Source organism: Castor canadensis, chromosome 17, assembly GCF_047511655.1.
Source record: "Castor canadensis chromosome 17, mCasCan1.hap1v2, whole genome shotgun sequence".
In the NCBI taxonomy this organism is placed as follows: Eukaryota; Metazoa; Chordata; class Mammalia; order Rodentia; family Castoridae; genus Castor; species Castor canadensis.
In genome coordinates, this window is record NC_133402.1 from 10,135,100 (window position 1) to 10,157,816 (window position 22,717).

The 22,717-nt window shown below is 51.0% G+C and overlaps 1 protein-coding gene across 3 annotated transcripts in view; it reads left to right on the forward strand.

Moving 5' to 3' along the window:
* Snx29 (sorting nexin 29) overlaps window positions 1-20,889 on the forward strand; it is a 459,033-nt gene extending 438,144 nt beyond the window's left edge. For all 3 annotated transcript variants that reach the window (XM_074060013.1, XM_074060014.1, XM_074060015.1), the window contains 2 exons: window positions 3,925-4,064; window positions 19,963-20,889. In XM_074060013.1, coding sequence (XP_073916114.1) covers window positions 3,925-4,064; window positions 19,963-20,092 — 270 coding nt within the window. In that variant the 3' untranslated portion in view covers window positions 20,093-20,889. The remainder of the gene's footprint in view (window positions 1-3,924; window positions 4,065-19,962) is intronic.
* The last annotated feature ends 1,828 nt before the right edge of the window (window positions 20,890-22,717 follow it).

A 22,717-nucleotide genomic window follows, 5' to 3' on the forward strand; every position in this document is an offset into this window, starting at 1 on the left:
CTTACGTGAGAGCCAGTGGGTGCATCATGACTTCCCAGCACTTGCCCTAGGCTCTCCTGGGAAGGATCCTGTGTGTCCTCGGCACCTGTCACAGGGCCTGGCAGGCCATGCTGGAGACGGGGTGCTTAGCCTAGGTTGTCACGGATGAGGGCCACTGCCTTCTTCCTGCTTCACAGATGGGAAAGCCAGGTCTCCATGTGGGTTAGCCCCATGCCCACAGAGCTGGTGGATCACTGCAGTCCCTGAGACAGCCTCAGGGATGGCCTGCAGTGATGAAAATTGGATGCAGAGAGGCCTCTTGCATGGGTTTGCCAGGCCTTAGCCAGTTGTACTGTCTGTGTGCATGGTGAAAATTAGGAGTTGCAAACTCACAGGTCATGGAGGCCAGGCAGGAGCAGGCTGGTCTTTCAGCTAATCTGGCTCTTGCTGACCAGCTCCTGCTCACAGGCAAGACAGCTCTGTTTTACAGGAATCTCAAATGTGTAAGAACACTTCTGGTTTTAATGTTTTTAATTGCTGCTCAGTCCATACAAAGCCTGTGCATGAGCACATTAAGCCTGTGGACCTCTGCTAGCACTTGTGGTGAAATGGCAGTTCCATCTTCACCAGAGGGCCAGAGCCTCTGATCCCCAAGGGGGAGTCCATTCTGAGCAGTGTCAAATCAACTTGCTGAAGAGCTGCTAACTGCCTTCTGGGATGTACCACACTCCTTGAAAAGTTTCAGAAGGAGCAAACATGGTGTTGCATGCCTGTACTCCTAGCACTCTGGAGGCTGAGACAGGAGGGTAGAGTTTAAGGCCAGTCGGGGCTGCATAGAGAGAGACCCTGTCTCAAAAAAACAACAAATGCACAGAAATTCCAGAAGCAGTAGCTCATTTTAAAACTCAAATATTTGCAAATACTAACTAGTTATTAGATAACTCCAACTAATTGGCATTAATTTTATTAGCAGTGACAATGGCATTTGGTTAAGTAAGAGTGAAATGTCATAATGGCTCTAATTTATTTTAAAACACCTTTACAAAAAGGTCAGAATGATAAAAACAAGTATGGCAAAGGGTTGAGACAAAGGGTTACCAGGACTCATTAGAATTTGCTCTGTGTTTTGACATATTTAAAGTTTTCATAATAAAATAAAGACATTGTAGCCACAGAAAAGACACTGGCCTTCCATGAATTGATCCATGAAGTCTTCCATGCCTCTCAGGTTGCATTCTACCAAGTTGTGTGTAGAGATTGAGGTGAGGATCAGAATGGGACCTGAGGGAAGGTGTCCAGGGCAGAAGGAGGTCAGGCAGCCCCACCTGCTTTGGCACTGAGGTGACAGATATCCTTCTGTCACATTGTAGACACTAAAGCCAGTGTGGAAGTGGAATTTCTACGAACTGAATCTGGGTGTAGGGCTGATGAGAGGAAGCTGAAGATTTTTCTTCTGTAGTTTGAAGGTTGAGGGCAGCTGTAACTGCTCATTGGTTGAAGACCTGAGTCCCTGCTCTGCTGCCTCTGGTTCAAGTTCTGCCCATCTGAACCTCCCAGCCTCAGATGTGTTGTGAGACTGCAGTGTAGGGAGAGGATGGAGCATGAGTGAAGACTTGACAAAGGCTCCCTCTGAATAGCTCGTGTAAAATTGCTAGCTGTCAAAGCTGACATTGCTGCCATGTTGGATTTTCTTAGAGCAGAGCCTGGCGTGGGTTTCTGGGAACTGTCTCTTGTGAAGTAGACCCTTGGAAAAAATTTGGGATTCCTCCAGGCATGACTCCAATCTGCCAACTTGCTGTTCCTGGGGGACCTGGGTGAAAGGACACTACTCAGGTGATAATGGGTAAATTAGACTCAGGGGGAAGCCCTTGGCCTCCACTTTGGGGGTGGGGTTACCTTCCTTGGGCTCTGTGCCCAGCCCAGCCCCACGTGCAGCATGAGGACCTTCTCCAGTCTCTTCCTGTTGCTTGGAGTGTTTTGAGCATCCCCTTCCAGACCTGAAAACTCTTGCTAAGTCCTTCCAGGGCTGATTAGCTCCTGGCTCGTCTTCCTGCCACTGAGCTCTCAAGCCATCCTTGAGGTTCCTGTGCAGATTTAACCAGGCTCGATTAGCTCCATTCAGCACTAGCCTGGCACATTCAGCATCTTCCCAGGAAGAGCAGCTAATTGCTTAATGACGGATTCAAGCTCAGAGACCAAGGAACAGAATTCGGCATTTAAACCAAGTGAGCACAGCCCACAAGTCTCCAGCCTGGGCTGAAGGGCCCTCAGCTCTCTTGGCCAGATGCCATCACTTCCTCATTGTTGCCATATGGCCCACCTCCCATCAGGCTGTGTGAGACTTTAGCCACAGGACAGAGACTGTGCTTGTGGTGACAGAGTTCCCATTGGCAATCCAGTGCTCCATTCCTCTTGAGGAAGACCCCAAAGGCAACCTCAGGAGTTGGCCTTGGGAAAGATCTTGCTGTGCCTTTGAAGTGGCTTCAGGGACCCCTGTTGGCAGCAGATGCTCCCGGGCTCTTCCTCTGTGGTGCACAGATGAGGCTCACCAGAGAAAACACAGGACATCAGTGAAATGTGCATTTCACTTAAACAGCCTATAGTCTCTTTGGATGAGTGTGTCCCAATTGTGCACAGACAGGTTTTCTACCATGAGATATACTTCTACAGAAAATGTTTTTGCTCTTTATTTGAAATTCATATTTCACTTGGGATCCTGAATCTTCATTCACTAACCTCAAATCTTGGCTCAGAGTTGCCACTTAGAAAAGACCTTCCCACCACATCTGAGGCCTTTCCAGAATGTTGTGGGACCTTTCTGTCAGTAAGCAGGGCACTAAATGGATTTCTAGGTGCCTTTTTGGGCACATTGTTACTGAGCCCTGATGGGCACACAAGCTCTGTGCTGGCATGAGGAGCTGAGACAAGGGCCTGCCCAATCCATGGGTCTCTTGGGTGAGGTGTAAGTCCTGCTCCAGGCTGAAATTTCCTCATTCTGTGCCATTCATCAGACTCTGCTCATGTCTTGTGAAGTTGCCATGGCCCTGCTCCACCATGGCCTTGCTCCTCAGTCCATTGGGTCACTACACAAACACAGCATCAGCTTCTCAAAGGAAGACTTGGCAAGGCCTGCACTGATTTGGGTGTAAGGAGTACACCTGTAGGAGTGTGGGCCCTCTGTCCAGGTGTGCTAACAATTTGAAGGAGGGCAGCAGGCCAAAACACAGGTCCAAGCACAGACGGTCTGTGATCTCACAGACTTGCAAAGCTAGCCCTGGCGGCAAAGGCCAGGCAGAGTGAGGCCAGGGACTTGCGAGGGTTACAGAGGCCCAAGCCTCTGAGCGCCCCATGATGGATACTGCCTGATCTGGGCACAGCCCTGGGCAGGCACTGCCTGTAGGGGACGTGGGACACAGCACCATGTAGAAATTGTTTGTTAATAAAATCTTCCTTAATCAGTGACAACTGACTCATATTTCAAAAAACCATGAAGGCAGAATTAAGCATGTGCTCTGGAAGGTGGTGCTTAGTAAGATTGTTCCCTGTGTGGTTACTAGGTTTATGTCTCCCTCACTGGCCTATGAACTCCATAAGAGCCACATCAGTGTCCATTCATGCTCACTATTTCGTTCCAATGCTGATACCCCATTTGGTGCATTGGAGTTCCCCAGGAAGTAGCAGACACCCCGCTGATCCATTCATTTGTGCACTCTGTGATCTGTTTGTGGAAACACATTGCATTTAGGGGGTCCTCAGTTCCCCCTGCTTAATAACAATGATGTCACAAGCACCTTTCCTGTTAGCAGATGTAGAGCACATGTGAACCTTGGGGACAGGGCACATGGTGTGCCCTTTGGGTGGCGCTGATTGATGACTGCATGTTCTGTGGGGTTGTCCCAGGCAGGCAGTGCATACTAAGCACACACATCTTCTCTGTGCTCTCAGGATGCCAAGTTCGTGGAGGAGCGAAGAAAGCAGCTGCAGAGTTACCTGCGTAGCGTCATGAACAAGGTCATCCAGATGGTGCCTGAGTTTGCTGCCAGCCCCAAGAAAGAGACGCTCGTGCAGCTGATGCCCTTCTTCATGTGAGTACCTGTCACGTGACATGCTCCCCGGGGTTCCTGAGCATGGCTTTCTTTGTCCTCGGGACATTGGGAGCCAGTGTTTCTCTGCAGTGTTCTCTTCACCACAGACCAAGGTGTGCATGGGGAGCTGTTGGCAGTGCTGAAATTGATGCTGGGCCTCAGTGCTTTGGAGCCCCTGTGTCTGTTGGATGGAGGTTCACAGTCAATCCAGGGCTACATGGTTTTATACTTGTGTTGATGTTTGTTTGTTTGTGACAGAGTCTCACTATGTAGCTCAGGCTGGCTTCAAACTTGGGATCCTCCTGCTCCCACCTCCTAGGTGCTATGATTACAGGTATGTGTCACCATGCCCAGATCCTTTCATAGATCTTGATCAAAGAGAAGATTCGTTTTCTGTTCAGCTCCCTGATATTCCAAAACTAAAACAGTCTGTGTGAATGTTCTTCAAGTTTGAGTGATGGACCCAAGGAAGAACGCTCAGACTCCTGCCACTGTGGACTTAAGAATGTCCACATTAAAATAACTTTATTATGAACAAGATTTTTAAGCTTGAGGTCCAAATTTTTGCCCCTTTATAAAAGTAAAAAAGAATGTGTACAATTTAAAATTGTCCAAGACGGATGCTGTTGTCTTGAAACCAAACTTCTACTTGCTAAAGTGTACGGCACGTTCTTTTGTGCCTACCCCAGGCCACAGTGGTATGTCTATGTGCTGACTCCATCCACCCAGTGTCCCTGGTATTATCACCAGGAAATGTCTGTTCAAGGAGCACCTTGGGGCAGGTAGCGGTCACTTCAGTGTCTCTACCTTATCCCAGGTTAGTCTCTCTGTTCCAAGTCTCTTCTTAGCATTGGTTACTTTCCAATGGATACGCTGTAACTCAAAAATGGGGGCTTATTTCTGCTTCTCTGGAATCTGCACACAGCACTCCCAGGTTGAACCAGACACCTGTGAGGCTGTCCATCTCCCCTGGTCCTCTTATTGTAGCCAAGGTTTGTGGCTTTGTAGTTGTTTCGGGGTTTTTGTGAGAAGACATAATCTTGTGGTGTGCTGTGATAAAAGATGCTTTTTTCCTCCCATGTAGAAGACACTATTTGGAACACTGTATTTTCCTGTTATCCATTTACTTGTAATGCTGGAGCCACAGGAAGAGTTCTTTTTCACCTCTCACAGTTAGCCCTGGCCTGTAATGTGTGTTGGAGTTAACCTCCTACAGGATCAGAGGAATTTTGGCTAAATTCCTTGATGAATATTGAATTAATGAGTTGGCCCTACGAAGGCTGATGTTAAGACCAAGTCTGAGGAGAAGGCACTGCCACGTGAAGGACAGTGGTGTCCCTCATGCTGGGCTCGGGCAGTGCAGGCGTCTTGGCTGCCATGTCACGAGAACCATACATTAACGCGGCATCAGGTGTGGTGGGCAGGCTCAGCTGCCTGACTGCCTGAAGGTTCCTCTTTGAACAGATGAAACTGCTGGAAGAGGAACCCTTCATGCCTGATCAGCACACAGAACATAAGGTTCAGTTTCATGGGCTTTGAAGAACCAAAGGAACTTCAGTAAGAGACTATGTGGAATGACACAATACTGACACCAGCATTAAACACCAGTTGAAATTAAACAGCTTTATCCCTTGGGAGTTCCTCACAATTCCATGTTAAGCTGCCCTTCCCTTTCTTCTTTGAGAATTTGCAGGCTGTGGCATTTTGTACAGGGAGGTTGAGCTATAAGCCAAGCCTTGCCCAGGCTGGCCAGTCTCCACCTGGTGGCTTCCTGTCCATGTTGCTCATGGAAAACGGCAAAATTGTCATCATGCTGAAAAGCTGAGCTGCCGTGATTCTAGTTAAAAACCATCCCCTCAAGGTGTAATCACTCTTACAAATCTTGGCAGGTTTCCCTTGGCTCTTTCAAGTGGTCGTTCATCAGTGGACAGATTTCCTATGACAGATCTGCCATTGGTGAGCACTTAGCTTGTGCCCTGGCCTCACATCTCACCTGATCTTCCTGAGAGCCTACTCTCTTGGGTGTAATCTTCCAGTGTTCCGAAAGGTTTCATAATACTTCAAAATTGTAACACACTATAATTATGCATGTGTAATTCATAATATCGAGAGGAAAGTAAGGCCCAGAGAAGTGCGCAAGCTGACCCTAGGTACCCACCCCACACCCGGGGTGCCAAGGGAGTAAGCTGCCCTTGCCCAGGTTTGGGGACATCAGTGAGAAATCTGCAGCCTGTGGATGGAGCCTCATCCAAGCTCTCATTTGATGTGGTCAGGACAGTGGGGTTTTCTTGTTTGTTTTTCTTAACTGAACTAGTTGCCACTATAAAACAATTAGAAGGTGTCAAAAAAAATCCAAATATCAAGCTTCTGTTGAGTAATCAGAAGACCTGGTCACCTCCTGTGCCCCACCGTGCTGCATTTAGCTGCAGTCAATGGTGACCCTGTTGTCTCCCAGACTGGGAGCCAGTCTCCTGTGGTATAGGTGGCTCTCTGGCCGGGTTTCTGGTCACTCATAACTCCTGCCTGGCCCCATGGACACATAAGCATGCAGCCCTGGCTTGTGGCCACTGCTGGTACAGTGGTTTTGAATTTGAGACACTTCATCACCTATGCTGCGTTTTCTTTATGTCCTGTCTGTCCCATGAGCCAGTCCCTGCTGACCTGCACCACCGGTGGTTGTGTTGACATCTTGGGGGTAGGGGCAGAAGGTGGTTAGCAGGGGAAATCAGAGATGGTGTATAGAGTCTGCTTGTGTTTTTCCTCTTAAATGTTCCTTAGCACTTTCAGACTTGTACAACCTGGTCTCCAGTAGGACAGGGTCTGCCTTTGCACATGGTCTCCCATTTTATGTGTCAGTATTTGCTCTGTGTTGTGCAAGAGACCCTGCCATCTGTACAGGTCTGAGAACTGAAGCAGCAGCAGGTAGACTGGCTACTCCCCATCTCCCAGCTTCCTGTTGCCTTCCTCACTGATGCTAGCAGAGGCTCTGAGTAGGAAAGTGGGAAGCATTGTCAGTGTGGCTCATGGGGGTACCAGGGTGCCTCCCAATACCCTCTTTTGGGAGCCCTGTGTTGCTGTGTTCTGCTGGCAGTTGGGGGAAAGGTGGAGCCTGAGAAATGTGACATGTTCCAGATGCTGAGAAATGTGACATGTTCCAGATGCTAGTAGATCCCGAGGGAAAAGTCAGGTGCCACTAATGAAGGGAAGCAGAACTGTCTATAGATTGGGTGGGCCAGTGATTTGCTGCGTTGTTGTTTTGCATGTTATTAAAATGGGTTTCTGCAGAGTAACTCATCCTTAGGAAATGATCCTGCTCCTTGAAGAGAGAGTGAGAGAAGAGCAGAGTAATGTAGGTCACAGCACTGATTCTCAGCTGGATTTTCAACAGGAAGTGTAGCCCATGATTTCCCTGCCCCACTGTGACCCCATCTGTGTCACATGTAAAGTTGGTACATATATGTCTTTCTGCTGAAACAGGAGCTGCTGTGTTCTCTGAATGAGCAGGTTAAATTCAGCCCAGGGATGAAACACCCTGGCCCATGTTCTGCCAGGGGTCACTTGAGTCCCATTGAGACTTTCTGTCTTTAAAGTCCCTGCTAACAGGTGCAACAGTTCCTCCCCAGGAATAAGCCTTGCTATGAGAGAGCTGGTAAGAACCTTCTAGGCTCCACAGTCTTCAGCATCATCCATGTGCTGGGAAGGAGAGCAGATGCTGTCTAGGATGTCTCAAATGCCAGGAGAACTGGACAGGTGTGTCTGTTGATAAGTATAACTACGAATGGCGCTCAGTGGGTGAGTGTGCCCAGCCCTTCCCTTAGCTGTGTCACTGAGCCCCATCATCTGCCTGGCCTCAAAGGCAGGTGAGCTTGACCACAATAGACAACTGAAGGTCACAGGTTTTAGAGTCAGGATAGATCATTCCCAGATCTGCCACCAAGTCAGGCAAAGCGCCAACCTCTCGATGGCTTCATGTCTATCTGTGTGGTTTGCTGAATGTGAAATGAGCTGCTCTGTTAAGAGTGCTTAGCACAGTGGCTGCTGTATGCCAGGTGCTGTTACTAGAGGGGAAAAGCAGCAAATTCTGAAGTCCAGCAAACGTCATCCTTCCCTTTGCTCAGGTCTTTATCTGTCCATCCACCTATAGAGGTCAACTGTTGGAGTCAAGAGAAATTTTGGTGGCTTGCCTAAGGTCATTGGAGGAGAAAGCTGCAGGCAGGCACAAGAATCTGCTATGCAGCCCTGAGAGGGTGTTTAGTCCACAGCAGTGTTGGCTGCTGGTTTCCACTGCTAGGGTATTTGCTTTAGCCTGTACTTCTCTGTAAATCCTCCCAAACCTATTATTTATTTATTACACACATGGTTTTAAGATTCTATAATAATGACAAACATGTTGGGAATATTTTATGAAAAAATTCTGATGTAGGGAATTCCCAAGAACTCTCAGGAACTCAGACTTTGGCCTCTCAAATCTCGGAATCCTCTCTTTGAGGAATTTGGAGCACTTTATGTTCCCAGTTCCCATGTGTGAATGGCTAACAGGTGCAAATCACTGAGGTGACGGAGGTGGGGAAGGTGTCCAGACACTGGGGCGAGGTGACCGGCAGTGTGCAGAGGCAGGGGAGGTGGACCAACCTAGAAAAACTGAGTCAGGGTTGGAGAGAAGCAAGTGTCTCCCACAGAAGCCTCCTCTGCAGGAAGGAGCTGCAGAGTTCCCACCTAGTCCCAGAGCATGAAGATAGCAGCTGTCCCCTCTGTGCCGCCAAGTTGGCAGAGGCCCCATGGAGCAGGTGGCACAGTACAACTGTGGTGGCATCCCTGTCACCCTCATCAGTGGGAACAGTGCCATGAGCTAGCCACTGAGGGCTGCAGAGGGGAAGCCTCTGGGAGAAGGAGCCCAGCCCCATGACAGGCAGGGCCTTTCCCCAAGCTGACTGGATTCTGGACTGGCAACCATCTGAGGACAAAGGACTGCTCACCTTCACTGTGCAGTGAGTAGTTTATTCCTTGCTGACCAGGGAACTATGGATGAGAAGCCCTGGTCCAGCCCGATTACCTAGCTCACTGGATCTTATAGACCCAGCTCCATGGTCAAGAGAGGGATGGGGAGATGAAACCAAGGTGTACTAGGTTCCCGTGTTAAGCGGACCCTTCTTTCATTAATCTCACATCTTTCCTTAGAGATCAGTATTCTTTCCAGGTGGGGAAAATGAGCCTTAGAGCAAAATGACCAAGCTGGTGTCACAGTTGGGATATGGGGAGAGGACAAAGCTGCATTGGTACAACTTGGAAGTCTATGCTTGGTCACTAGCACATGATGGAATATAATTGTCCATTTCCTAGTTTGGGGTTTTCGTTGTGTCCCCTGTACCCTAAGGACATACAGCTGGGCACATGCCCTCCTCTGACTGCTCAGCCTCTCCCAGGAGGCTGTCTCCCAGGCCCTGCAGTGGCCTCACATGGCCTGGTTGTTAAGAGGCAGCTGTTTGCCACTGTCCATGGTCCTCAGGGCTCTGGCACAGGTGAGGAGAGCAGGCTCAGACACCTGCTCAACACCCATGTCCTCCCCGGCCCATTCCTACCTGGTATGCACATGAGCCACGACCCCTTCTTGTCTGCCATGCCCAGGCTGTTTTAACTGTGGTTCGGAGAAGAGGACGGTTCCCAGAGCAGTCCCCCTGAGCACATAATCTGCGGGCTGCAAGATGTCCCTTAAAAACTGGGTCAGGTCATGGATGGCTGATTAGGAAGAGGATTCCATGTTTGTGTTCCTCTTGTTCACACATGGGAACTTGCTGTGACAGAGCTGTGGATGTTTTTCTTACTAGCTTATTCTGGGAAGGCAGGTTGAGAAATTACTAGTGCAACAGGAAGCCAGCCATGCTGTCACAGCAGGGGATGAGGCCAGTTTGGGGACCTTTACATGAGGCTATAGTAAATGGCCCCAGTGGTGACAGAGAGGGCACTGTCACGCAGCCTGGGCATGACCCAAGTCCGTGCTGTCCGCTGAGTAGTCTTGGAGCAGCTGGTTTACAGGCTTTGTGCTTCAGTTTCCTCATCTGTAAAATGGGAGTGGTGAGTGATAGGTTGAAGCTGTCTCCAGCAGGCACCTACTGAGCTACAGGAAGAGCAGTTATTGCTGGTGTCATTGGCAGGGGAGTGCACAGCCATTTCTGGGCTCCTTAGAATCAGGGCAGAATTTGGTACTCTGGGGTACAAAGTACACCATTCACTGAGGATGGCATCAATGGTCCATGACCATTCCCTGTCTTCCAGGTACAGGTACAGCTGTTCTTGTTAGCACAAGGCTGGCATCCCATGGCGCAGCCTGCAATGTGCAACGTGCCATGGTCCCCCTAATGGACGACCTTCAATGAACTGGTTGGTCAGTGAGGCGGGCGGACAGATTTCATTATAATAAGCCAAAGTACTGTGTGGATTTCCTAGAGAGCTCACATAATAGCTGGTACATAGCAGAAAGAGCAAGACTTTGAGTTCAGCAGAGCTGGGTTCAAACTCCAGCCCTGTTACTTAGCAGCTTTGTGACATGGACCTTTCTCTGCCTCAGTCTCCCCATCTGTAAAATGAGGCTGGTCACAGACCTCACAGGTCATTGAGAGGATTAAAACAAAAGTCACCTAGTGGCTGCCTCTCAGAGAGGAGCTATTTTGATTGAAGCCACTTTTTTTCTTTCTTTTTTACTTCTTTGTTCAGTCTCTCACTTCAGTCCCAAAATGTGAGCTGGCAGGTTGGGTATTATTTCCATTGCTTGCCTTACTTCGTGTATTTTTAAACATTGGAGCATCTGAAAATTCAGTTTGGAGAAAGAGAAGATTAGGTTCTTTGGGGCACAATCACCTCCATCCAATTTGAGGTTAGTAAAAGATGAATAAACTCCCTATAACGTCAGAGAGGTGTAGTCACAGCACATAGGAAGCTGGGTACCTGCTTCCCACTGGATTGTCTTGTCCCCCTCATATTATCATCCCTGATGATGGCTCTTTTCTCTCTCAGGGAGGCAGGCAGTTCCACAGCTTTCTGGGTTTCCCTCTGCATTTTTTAGATGTCATCAAGGAGGGGCAGCCAAGAGGGGTTACGTCAGTTGGTCATGGTTCTTTCCTGCCATGTTAATGCTGTGTAGCAGACGCAATCCCAATACTGCCCACACCTTGGGATGGAGCCCACTGGCCTTAGCCAAGCTCACTTCCACTGTGCGGCCTCCCAGCTCTCTCCTCTTCCCCCAGATCTCACACCATCTGGGCACAGAGAGCAGGAAAGCCTGTCATGAGGGCCCTTTCCAAGCTCTGATTCTACTTTGCCAAGGTGAGTCACAAGGTAGAAACCAGAGTCAGAACATGGCTACTCACGTGGCAACAAGTGACATGGACGTGTTGGTGCCTGTGGTGTGTGGCACGGCTGTGTGGTTCTAAGGCAGCGAGAACATGGAGGGAAGAGCAGTGGGTAGTGCCCAGCTGTCCACAAATCAGGAACAGGGCTCAGAGGGCTCAGCCTCCTGGGACAGGACACAGTTAGTATCTTACTGCACTGGCCAGAGGCCTGGTACCTCGAGTTTCAAAAATCTTTTTTGGCATTATCCTACAGGAAGCTTGAATTTTTGTTGTTCTTGCTCGGCTCCATGAATTTAACAGATGTAGATGTAGGTTCCCACTGTCACAGTCAGAACGTAGAGCAGTCCCCAACCCTAGGCCCTTCTCTCCATCCATACAGCTTTGCCTTCTCAGAGATGTCAAATAAGTGGAATCACATAGAGAGCAGTCTTCAGCCAACACTGTGACCTCAGAGTGGCTGGATCCAGTGTGTCAAATAATGTCAGTAGGACTCCACTGGCTCCATTACAAGCATGTCTTCTCTGCTTTTGTGGGAAAATAACGTGTGGCAGCTGTACATCTGGGTCATAAGTAATAACATCCTTCTCACTCGCTCCAAGAAGCCTTAGAGTTTTGTTTGGCGCATCTTTCCTGACAGCTCTAGCAGCTCTCGGGAGAGTCCAGTTGGCCCAGCTTTCGGTCCTCAGCTAAGCCAATGACTCAGGGCCAGGGAATGGAGTCCCTGACTGGTGAAATCCAGAGTAAAGGGGCTCCACGTGATTGCTACAGAAGGAGGGGAACAGAGGCCCATCCTGTGGGGTCTGGTGTAAGCTGTGGCAGGCTGTCCTGTGAGGAGCTTGTGACACCTTTGACTGAGCTTCCACATTTTGGGGAGACCCATTCTGCAAAGCTGGCTGACCATCCCTAGAGAAGTCGCTGTCCCTCTTGCTTCAGCTCTTCCTAGCAGGTGCCCTGCTTGTAGCCACGCCTCCGGCCTGGAGGTGACAAGCCTCTCTTTGTGAAAGTCACCCATGGTGAGTTAATGGATCTGCAGTGACTGGGGGGCTAGCAAAGGCCACTTTCTGAGGTGTCCTTGCTCTTGCAGCTGCTACAGCTCTGCCAGCCTGTGGGGTGCAGACTTGAGAGATGGTTTTCAATGGTGGCCTGGAAGCCAGGAAGGACTTGTCTCCTCACACTCAGGCTGTGTGATGTCAGCCCATAGTCATGAGGCAGCAGAAGGCGGCCAAGGTCTGTCACCAGAGGAGACTTTAACTTCCTTCCTAAGCCACTCTTGCTCTGTGGAGACCGAGTTCCATATTGGAATCTTGGTTGAGTTTTCACGGGCAGCTGTGTGCTACAGATACATCCTCTTGGGATAGTCCCACAGGACCTGCTCATCCATTGCCATTGCTGCCTATCTGGGGCAAGGTCATCAGGTTCCCATAGTTTCTGCTCCCTCTTCCTAGTGGCCCCGGGACAGCTGTTGCCTTAATGATTCCCTCTCCCTGTCCTTTCAACAGGTAGGAAAGTGGGGCCCAGAGAGGCAAAGTAACTCGAAGTGGGTCACACAGCTGGTGTGTGTCAGAGCCAGGATTCCAAAACCGAAGCTCTTAATTGCTGTGTCATGTTGAGCAGGACCGCTGGGTGGAATAACCAAGTGCTACCCATGTCAGACAGCCTGCCCAGTGGTCCAGTCATTAACTGGAGTCCATCCCGTGTTCACAGATAGGGCACATGGGGTCACAGAGGTCAAGTTACTTACCCAGGTTCACATAGCTAGGCCTGCAGGACCTTGATGAATGAGAGAGATGATCCACAGCCAGACAGGCCATGGGGGGCTCGGGGCAGGAGGAGACAGATGGCCAGATCAGAGTATAACCTGAGTCTGATGGGCAGCCTTGGAACAGAGGCTCTTCTGCACCAGGAGCCTGGAGCCTGGTGCCTGGTCCTGCTCAGACCCTGAGCGCCTACCCAGGTGGACTGCAGTGGGAGAGGGAGATTCCTTAGTGGGTCCTCCAAGTCCCATCACACTGGCTGCCTCATCCAGCTTCTAGAACCTTGGCCTCTGCCAGATCCCCCAGTTTCCACTCCTCTGACCACTACAGAGGGCAGCCTTCTTTGTGCATCAGTCACTTCTGAGCGGGTCCTAAGAGTTGGGGTGGCCTGAGCAGCCCAGTGCTTTGGGGTTTTTATCCTCTAAAGGCCTAGTGCATGCTTGATAGGACTGTGGTTTGAATGATCTGAGGACACAGACTGGGCATAGGAGGGCCATCTGGGCCTGAGTCTCTAATCTGAGCTGCAGAATGTTGAGCAATTTACCCTCCTTGCTGCCCCGCGCATGATCTGCTAATCTGAGATAACAGCCCACGCCTTCCATCTGTTAGTCCAACAGATGCGCTGTTAATCTAAATAAGGCACATTGTAGGTACTCAGTGTTAGTTTTCCTTTCTCAGGAAAAGTAACACAGGTGGGATACAGGTACTAGACTGATCGATTGATAATTACAAACAATTATCAAGGACAAGAAGGAAAAATCTTACTTCCTAATACGTGTGGAACTGCTGTGATTAAAAACTGTTGTTTTGACTGGAAAACTAAGAACACGTGGTGAGAAAATGAGAGACATTTAAGCAGCTACCTTCTGTGCAAGTACACTTATTAAAGGAAATTTTATAAACGATTAGGATTGCTTTCAAAATACATGAAAATAAAAAGGATTAAAAATGTCTCCATGGTACAGAGACAAGTGTAGCTGCCTCATCTGCATCAGGCCGGGAGCACAGCCCAGAGTCACCGAGGTCAAGCAGAGTGATGTGGAGGGAGAGTCCTCATTTCATCCCTTCTATCCACCCACATGCTCATTGTGTACCTACTGTGTGCCGGGCACCATTTTAGAAATGGATAGTTCAACAGCAAAGAAAGTCCTGCCCTCATGCACATTTACTGGGGTAGACAGACATTGATTAACCAAGTGGGCATATACGTCAGAGGGTGATTGGGGAAGGCCACAAAGATAATTGAACACAGCATGGAGACCTGAGGGATGAGCCAGGCAGAGGAAACCAAGAGTGCTCAGCCTGCTTGAGAGGACAGCCAGGTCACACGGAGCCTTGTGGCCAAGGTTGGACTCTGCCACTACTCAGAATGGAGTGAGAGTCTTCAGGGGGAAGAGCTCCAATGTGGAGAATGAAGCAGGGAGAGCTGCCAGGGAGGGGTGAAGCGGACTCTCACCCTCTGAGAGGCGTGACTATACTGTGAGGCTGACGCCGATCCATAGAGTGGGCTCCATCACTAAGCATTCCTCTGTCCCCTCAGCTTCTGGGACCAGACTTTGTCCTTTCAGCAGATGCTGCAAAGAGTACTTGGCGACGTGTAGCAGGGTTGACAGGCTGGTGCAGACCCCGCCAGGTGAGCCATCTGCATGAGCTATTGGCAGCTTCGGCCTTAAGAACGGCCCCCTTGACCTGTGAACACAGTGTCAGTAACAAAAGGATGAGGTGTTGTCAGTGACACAGTCTTTCCCCCGGGACCTCTTCTGTCTTTATAGCCTCCAAGGTTTCAAAGGCCCTGTCCTAAGAGCAGCCAGCCAGGGACAGAGAAAGCAAAGCCTGGCAGGGCATGGCAAGGATGCTGTACCCAGAGGCATGCTGACACTGGGAAACAACCCTGGGCTGCAGGAGGCCAGGCAGGAGCCGGAGATTGCCAATGAGCAGAGGAAGGGCAGGGCCGTTCTCTAAGAAGCTGGACATGCCTGACAACTCCTGAGTCCCAGTTCCTCCCCTTTACAGTGAGGGTTAGGACCCGCTCAGGAACCTCCAGCACTCACTGGAGCTGGTGGCTTTGTGCAGGAAATAAAAGGGCTGAAGTGGCAGTGTGTTACCTGCAGGCTCATGGGCAGCCAGCTCCTTGGTGGCAGTTGCTTTAGCTTGGCCATATCGAGCATGATCCAGAGATTTCTCCCATTTTCTTCCAGGCGTAGCCACTGTGGTAAGTGCCAGTGCCGGCACCCTCTCCACACCCAAGCTGATGCTGCCGATGAGTCAGGGCCTCCAGGTAGCACCCAGGTGACAGCAGCAGGTATTTGGAGACCGTACCCTGGGCAGCCACTACTAGTGGGACGGGTTGGGTCTGCAGGTGAACCTGACCTCTGGTTCTTCTAATGACACGAGTAATCATAGCTGTCATTGAAAACCCTCTTCTCTACCCAAGTCCCTACATGCAGCAGTCAGAGTCACTGTCTCTCTAGCCAGCACACAGAGTCTGAGGCTGCCCTGCTGCAGCCACTTACCATGGCCCCTCAGCACGCAGGGCGGCAGCCGGTTCTGCTGCTGCTGTAGATAGGGCAAGGGGAGTAACCCTAGCCGCTTTTGTGCCTGAGGCCATTTGGTTCTCAGGCTCTCAACAGCTTGTGTGCTTCCAGGCCAGTCCAAGGCACTGCCATGGTCATTCCAACAGTGGGAAAGTAAAGGACCCTAGTCAGGTGACAATCCACACTCCACCTGTCCTCCCCCTGTAGTCCTAGTACAGATGCTAACATCCCAACATGTCAGGTCCAGCTGCTCACCCCAAAGCAAGCAAGCAAAAGCAATGGTGAAGAAGCAGGAAAGGGGTTTTAATCAAATGGCCATTTGGAGAAGATGGAAGTGAAGTATTTCGGCCAGCTTTGGGATGTTGATGGGAGCTTGAGACTAACTAGAGGAAGAATCAGGACAGGGCAAGAGTATGCATTATTAAGCAATCCTGGTTCTGCAGGGTGACTCTGGAGAAGTCCCTAGCACTTGATGGGACAATTGGTTCCCATGAGATGATGCTTCTGCTTGTGAATAAGCTGTCTGTTAGGTTCTGCAATCTGTGGATTCCATAGTGAGTGGAACAGACATTGTAAAAACTGACAGTAAGATGCCTTCAGCCTTGAGGGGGATGAGACAGGTTAGGTATCACTGGGCTTTAGACAGTCTGTACTTGAAAGATACACATGCCTACATGCAGAATGAAGCAGGAACCTAACCCTAATAAAGGAGACAGAGGAAAATGCAGGAGAGATGCCAGGCCTCTCTCTCCTGCATAGTTACCCTGTGAGCTGAGGAGCTGGTGCTTTTCAGCAAAAGCACTTCCCAAGGCCCTGTTGCATGCTGAGTCTCCCCTTTGTGTCCTGAGATGGGTCAGTGTCCCACAACCTCACAAGATGAAGGGCAAAGTTAATTTCCCCCTCCCTCCAGGCATGGCTGGAAGGTCAGGTGAAGACAGCTCGCTGACCTCACTGTCCCAGGGGAGGGAAGGGAGGAAGTGTCCTCTGTCACTTCCCTTCCATCCTGAAGACCTGTTTTGGACTTTGACCTCTGGAACTAGTGTTGTTTTAAGGCCCTGAGCTCCTGGTAACTTTTGTAGAGCAGCAATGGGAAAGGAATAGCCACCTCCTGGGGGGGGCAGGTTCCAGCAGCTGGTCCCCTGGCCCTTGATGATGCTGTTGTCCCTTCCTGATGCCCTCCAGTTCCTCTTTTTGCACTCCTATACCACCATATACACTCTCTTGGATAGCACTGGTGCTTGGGAATAGTTATAGTTTGTTTCTCAAGCAACTCCCACAGCCAGGTGTTCAGGGAAGCCACTGAAACAAGCTAGGTGAGGACCCTGTGGTCTGGGTGGTTTTGGTTGACTGGGGGTGGTAGGAAATCGGAGAGGGAACCCTAACTACACCAACCCAGACATGAGGTCAGGACAAGTCAAGAAATCAAGGCAAGTGTAACAGTAAGGAGCAAGAGAGACTGGGGTAGTGGAGGGGGGGATCGAGGGGAAGGAAGGTCTGGGATGTATGGCCACACTTGCCACTGGGTGGTCAGCAGAGGAGGAAAATCTTGAGGTAGGATTTTGGCCGTTAGTACTTCCCCTTATCATGTTAACATTGACCGCTGGGGTATTACTGGGTGCCAGGCCCCTCACGCTTCTGTGCAGTGGAATCTGTTTTAATCCTAGGACCAGTCCGACACCCGGCCTCCATTCCACAACCTGTGCACCTCACAGCCCTAGGAAGAGAACAAGCTGCTTAAACAGCTTCAGGCAAACTGGACCGACAGAGTCACCAAGCAAGATCTGCTCTAGCATCAACTTAGATCTCTGGGGTAACAGTGTCACATCCTTGTGCTCCAGCCAGCCTCCGTGGTACCGCATGGCTGTACCCAAGCAATTAGACTAGAACAGAAGCCACTCCCAACTTTCACCTGCTGTAAAAAAGCAGTTTTCCTGGGACAAAGCTCCTCCCACTCATCCACAAGTCACGCATAGCAGAGACCAGATGCCCTAGAGCCTCAAGCGTTTACAGTTCAACCCTTTGTGAGAAAAGTTTTTGCCAAAATGTTGGGGCCATGATGTGTTGGTAGGAGAGAAAGGCAGACGGCTACACGGTGACTCATTTTCCACTTTTAGAAATCGCGAGCAGTATGCCTGTACACACTATATATACCCATGCAGCTGCACAAACATGTATGCTTCTGTGTGCAGGAGACAGCGCAAGAAAGACATGCTAAAAATGATACCCGCGTTTTGCCTGAGGACAGAGTGGGGAGACTCACTTCTTATACACTTACCTCTGCACGTTTTATTTTGCACCACTTTCTGGAAATAATATATTTCAAAAAGTACATTGAGGCTGAAGCGTGGTGGGGAAGGAGTCTCAGCCACATTTACCTTCACCTTTAAGGAAGATGGAGCTGTCTTTTTCTCCTTTCTCTGTCTGAATGGTCTTTCATAATAACCTCTGTTTAAATGGAAGTAAACTTTCAGGAAAGCCATGATGGGAGCAAGGCTCAGGCCACAGTGGCAGCAAGCTTTCTATCTGTTTCTTCCTCTCTGGTGGAGTGAGCCTGTGGCTTGCTTAGTCCAGGACTTGACTGGACTGGAATGAGGAGAGTAGCATACAGTGGTCCCTGTGTGGAGCTCACAGCTGTGCCTTTCATTATGCCTGGGCTTGGATCTGCTGTCAAGGAGATTTCAAAAGTGCATCTCAGAAGCTCACATTTGCCAGCCCTCCAAAGAGCATGGACAGAACATGCTCTTGGTTTGCAGGCCTGTCCGAAGTGCTCTGCGAATGGGATAGTGTGCCCAATAAAACTTCACAGCCACAGAAATTCTCCCAGTGCAAAGGAAGTGACATTACAGGCACAACCAGGAGGCCAGCGTGAGGCGGCACGTGAAGGAGGGCTCTAGGCAGCCCCAGGGCTGGCTGGCATTTTAAGTGACCCCTGCCTACCATGTGGAGGGGACCAGCATTGGAAGCCTTAGGGCCACACTCTGACCCAGCGAGGGTACCCAGAAGCCTGGGCCGTGGTTGTGGACACAGATGGTGTGGGGCACAGAGACTTGTTCTTTGACTTTCAGAGCCTTGAAGCTGAGTTCCTCTGGAACTCTAGGTCTATGATGATGGGGAGGCCATGCTGTAGGTAGGAGTCTCAGAACTTAGCGTCCTTATTGTGCAAAGTGACTCACTGAGGTCCTGGGTCTGTCTGAGGCTGGAATTAGATGTAGAGTATGCTTCCTGTACTCTGTCTTGATCTTTTATGCCGTCCACCCTCCTGAGGGCCAGGGTTACAGGTGTGCTCCCACACCCGGGGCTTCTTTACTTCGATTTTCTGGTTGTGTATACCTGTGCTAAGTCAGCTCTGCTTTTCCCAGATGCTGGCCCCTTCCCATGTGCTCTTTGCACTGTGCGCCAGGGCCTCTTCCCTGCCACTCCCTGACTTGACTTCACATCTGGATACCCTCCTTGGAAGGGCGGGGTGATAGGCCTTGATCTGCTCCCCAACCTAAGCATGCCCTCTTGTTACCCACTGTCTCAGCTCTATGAAGGAGGAAGACCCCCACCCTAGCTTGCAGGGTGAAGCCATGACCCACTCATAGCAGGGTGTGGTCCCTGGGGATGCTCAAGAAACACCTGAAGAACAAAAGGAACGTGTGACCCAAAGCATAGACATATCCTTGCACTGTTTCTCTGTACGAGGCGGGGCTCTGCCCACCCTGCTTTGCCCTGAGTGGGAACCGTCAGTGTCTGCAGCCACTGTAGGCCAGCCTGTTGGGAACCTGTTTGATGGCAAGCACCGCTGTTGTTGACACAGTGGCCTTTTACACAGTGCTGTGAGGCCTGTCCTGGCCATCAGATGGTGGCACATATCCAGGACATGTTCCCTGGAATCCGTGTTGAATATTTGCTGTACACCTTGTGTGACCTCAAAATTGGTCTTCTCCAAAGCATTTTCTCTTCTTTGAGATGTGCCTTTTTCTGGGAGGTGAAGGGAAACCAGGCAAAGAAAGCCACAGCACTGACTTTTTTCACACGCTGAGAATGGGGTCCCAAGCTGACTGTGACGGCTAAGCTTGGTCAAGCCCTGCCATGGCTTTTAGAAGGGCAACTTCATAGCAATGTGAAGTTCCCGTTGCTCCAAGTTGCACTGTCCAGTTAGAGCTGGGTGGCAACTGTCCTGTACCCCTGTAACCACTGCTGCTGGTCTCACCTGGCCCCCTACTCTGTGTCATGTGTATTTGAATCCCCAACTTAATCCAAGTCTTCTCCTGTCTTGCAGTGACGTCACCCCACCTGGAGAGCCACTGAACAAGAATAGCCGGCCCAAAGTGGCCTCCCGCTTTTCCAAGCTGTCCCGCAGCCACCCCAGGGAGGTGCGCAATGTGGAGCCCCAGAGTGGTGACCTCTGACCTCAACAGAATCCCAGACCCTGGCCACTCTGCGTCGGACCTGGGCATGGCAGTTGGCCTGACACCTTGGCATGATGGGCACATCCACCTGGTGAACCCCGGAAAGCACACCTTCCCTATTGGCCATGTGCCGCCCTGATTAAACTGGTCAGTCTGAGCCACCAGGCCCCTATCCTTAGAGCAAGGTGGCTGCCTGCTGGACAGATTTGGATACATGGTTGTTACTGCCCAGGGTAGCTGGGTGCCAGGCTTGGAAGCCTGATCAAATGCGTAACTCCAGATTCCACGAGGCCAGAGGTTCTTCAGAAACCACCATGACTTCCTCAGTGGGAACTAGAGTGACTGTTAGCTTCCCATCTTTCTTTTTAATGCCAGGGTCTCCTTTTCCACTTTCCTCCTCCAGTGGGCGTTGCAGCCCTGGCACTGCTGCCACTGTGGCTCTGGCAGATCCCCCATGGCCTCAGAAGGAGTCTACCTCCTTGCCACTGGTCAGGCCTGGCGGCAGGGGTTGGGGGAGGCTCAGACACCCAACCCAGCCTGCAGGCTGTCATACCCAGCTCCACCTCTGAACAGATTGTGATTGACTCCTAGCATGTTCTTGGTGGGAAAAAACAAAACAAAACCCTGTGTTCCCCCTAGACTGCTTCCCTGTTCCTGTCTCAGGGTAGGGTCCTCACAGGCAGGACGAGGACCCCCAGCATGGCAGCCTCCACACTTCTCCCCCAGCCAGAGTCCAACTGACTCACAGGACCCCAGCTGGCACGAGTTTCACCTCCAGGAATCATGGACCCATCGCCCCCAGGGTGCCAAGTCAGGTGCTTCCTCAGCAGCGCAGGTGAGGGGTTGTGAAATGGACTGTAAGAATCTGTGTGCGCTTTGCCCGGGAGGTCAAGAACACCCATGGGAGGCAGCATGGTTTGTGCCGGAATAGCTTCAGCTCAGAAGCTGAAACCTTCCTTTAGAGAGAGGTCTGTGTGAGCATGAGCATTTCAGAGCCTGAGGAAAACTGGCAGGTCACCTGGAAGTCAGAGGAAGCTCAGGACAGTCGGAAGCACCACTGAGAAACTGGGGCCTGAATGACTTCAGAAGGCGCCTAGCCAGGTGATCTGTGCCCAGGTGAGGTAGAACACATCTTCTGTTCTCCAGGCCAGCAGCAAGAGTGTGGAGACAGGGGAGACCCTGTGTGGCAACTTGTGGGGGAAAAGAGGACCTGAGGGACCTCTGGGTCCCCAAAAGGCAATATGGCCTCTCTCCTGTCAGCCAAAGCTGCTACTCTCCACATGCCATCTGAAGTCATAGGCCCAGAGAGACACCAGGCCTCCATGCCTGAGAGAGACCTTCTGGAGCTTAGGCAGCCCTCTGCCTTTGTCACTGAAGCAGGCCTAGGCCACCTGCGACTGTCCCTGCCCCTCCTCTGGCCTGGGTCCTGAGTTAGCAGGCCTCAGGGCACCTGCCCCCAAACCTCTGACATGTGGTACAAGGAGAAACAGCAATCCCCACAGCCACAGTCAGCGCCACCTCCTTGTTTTCAAAGCGGAGTTATTCAGAGAGCCTGCCCAGCTCTCCTGCCACACACACGGTAAGAGCGTGTTCCCAGAGCCACGGGAGCCTCAGCTGCATGCTGTCTGTCCCACTGGTGATCACAGGGCAGCCTTACGTCACCCCGGCTGCAGCTTGTCCCCTCACTGTACCTCCCCTGCCACATGTGCATGAGCCCCAGGAACTTATAGTAGAGGTGGCAAGGGTGTCGTGCCTTTAAACCCAGGGAGCCTTCTGTCCCTTTGGCAGCAGCCATAGGCATGGGAGGACCACAGGTGCTCCCCAGATCTGAGGCTCAGAGCCTGCAAATGGGAATGAAGCCAGGAGCCCAGTGGCTCAGGCGGCTTCTTGCCTGACACTGGGAACCTGGCTGTGCGGCTGGGGATGATTTGTACACCCTGATGACCAGGTCACTGCCACGTTCCTGTCTGCCACCCCACCCCCATTGTTCAGCCTAGCTTCTCTGCACATGTCCCTGCCAGACCAGCTGAGAGGCATCCCAGAGGGGTGACCTCATGCCAAAATTTCAGCCCCAAAGGCAGAAACTGGCCTAACTTAGCAGCAGCTTGTTCTGGACCTTGTCAGCCATGCTAGGCCTCCAGCCTGGAGGCTGTGACTCACAGGCGCCTCGCAACCAAGGTCGGCTGTGATGACCACTCCTCAGTGTACTGTGCATTCCTTCATTAAAGCTATCATGAACGTCTGTCACACGGCTTCTGCACTATCTGCCGACGGTAGAGCCGCACATTTCATCCGACCATTCTGTGTGTGCCAAAAGCTCCACGTTTCTGAAAGTGAACCTTGGCTCTGGGATGGATGGGAAGGAGGCCTGGGCAGTGAGGGGCTTCTGGCTCTGAGTGAACCAGACCCTGCTTTATCCCAAGGCCAAAACGCCCCCAAACAGCTCGGTTCTGGCCTTTCTCTTTTGGAATAAGCTGAGCCATGTCACCTGCCTAACTGTGGTAGCTCTAAATTCTGGCCCAGAGCCTGCCCTTTTAACAACTAACCTCAACGGGCTTCCTCGCAGCCAAAGGTTTTCTAAAGGTGAAAAAGAAAGCTACACTCCCCTGAGGGCGGAGTGGCCAT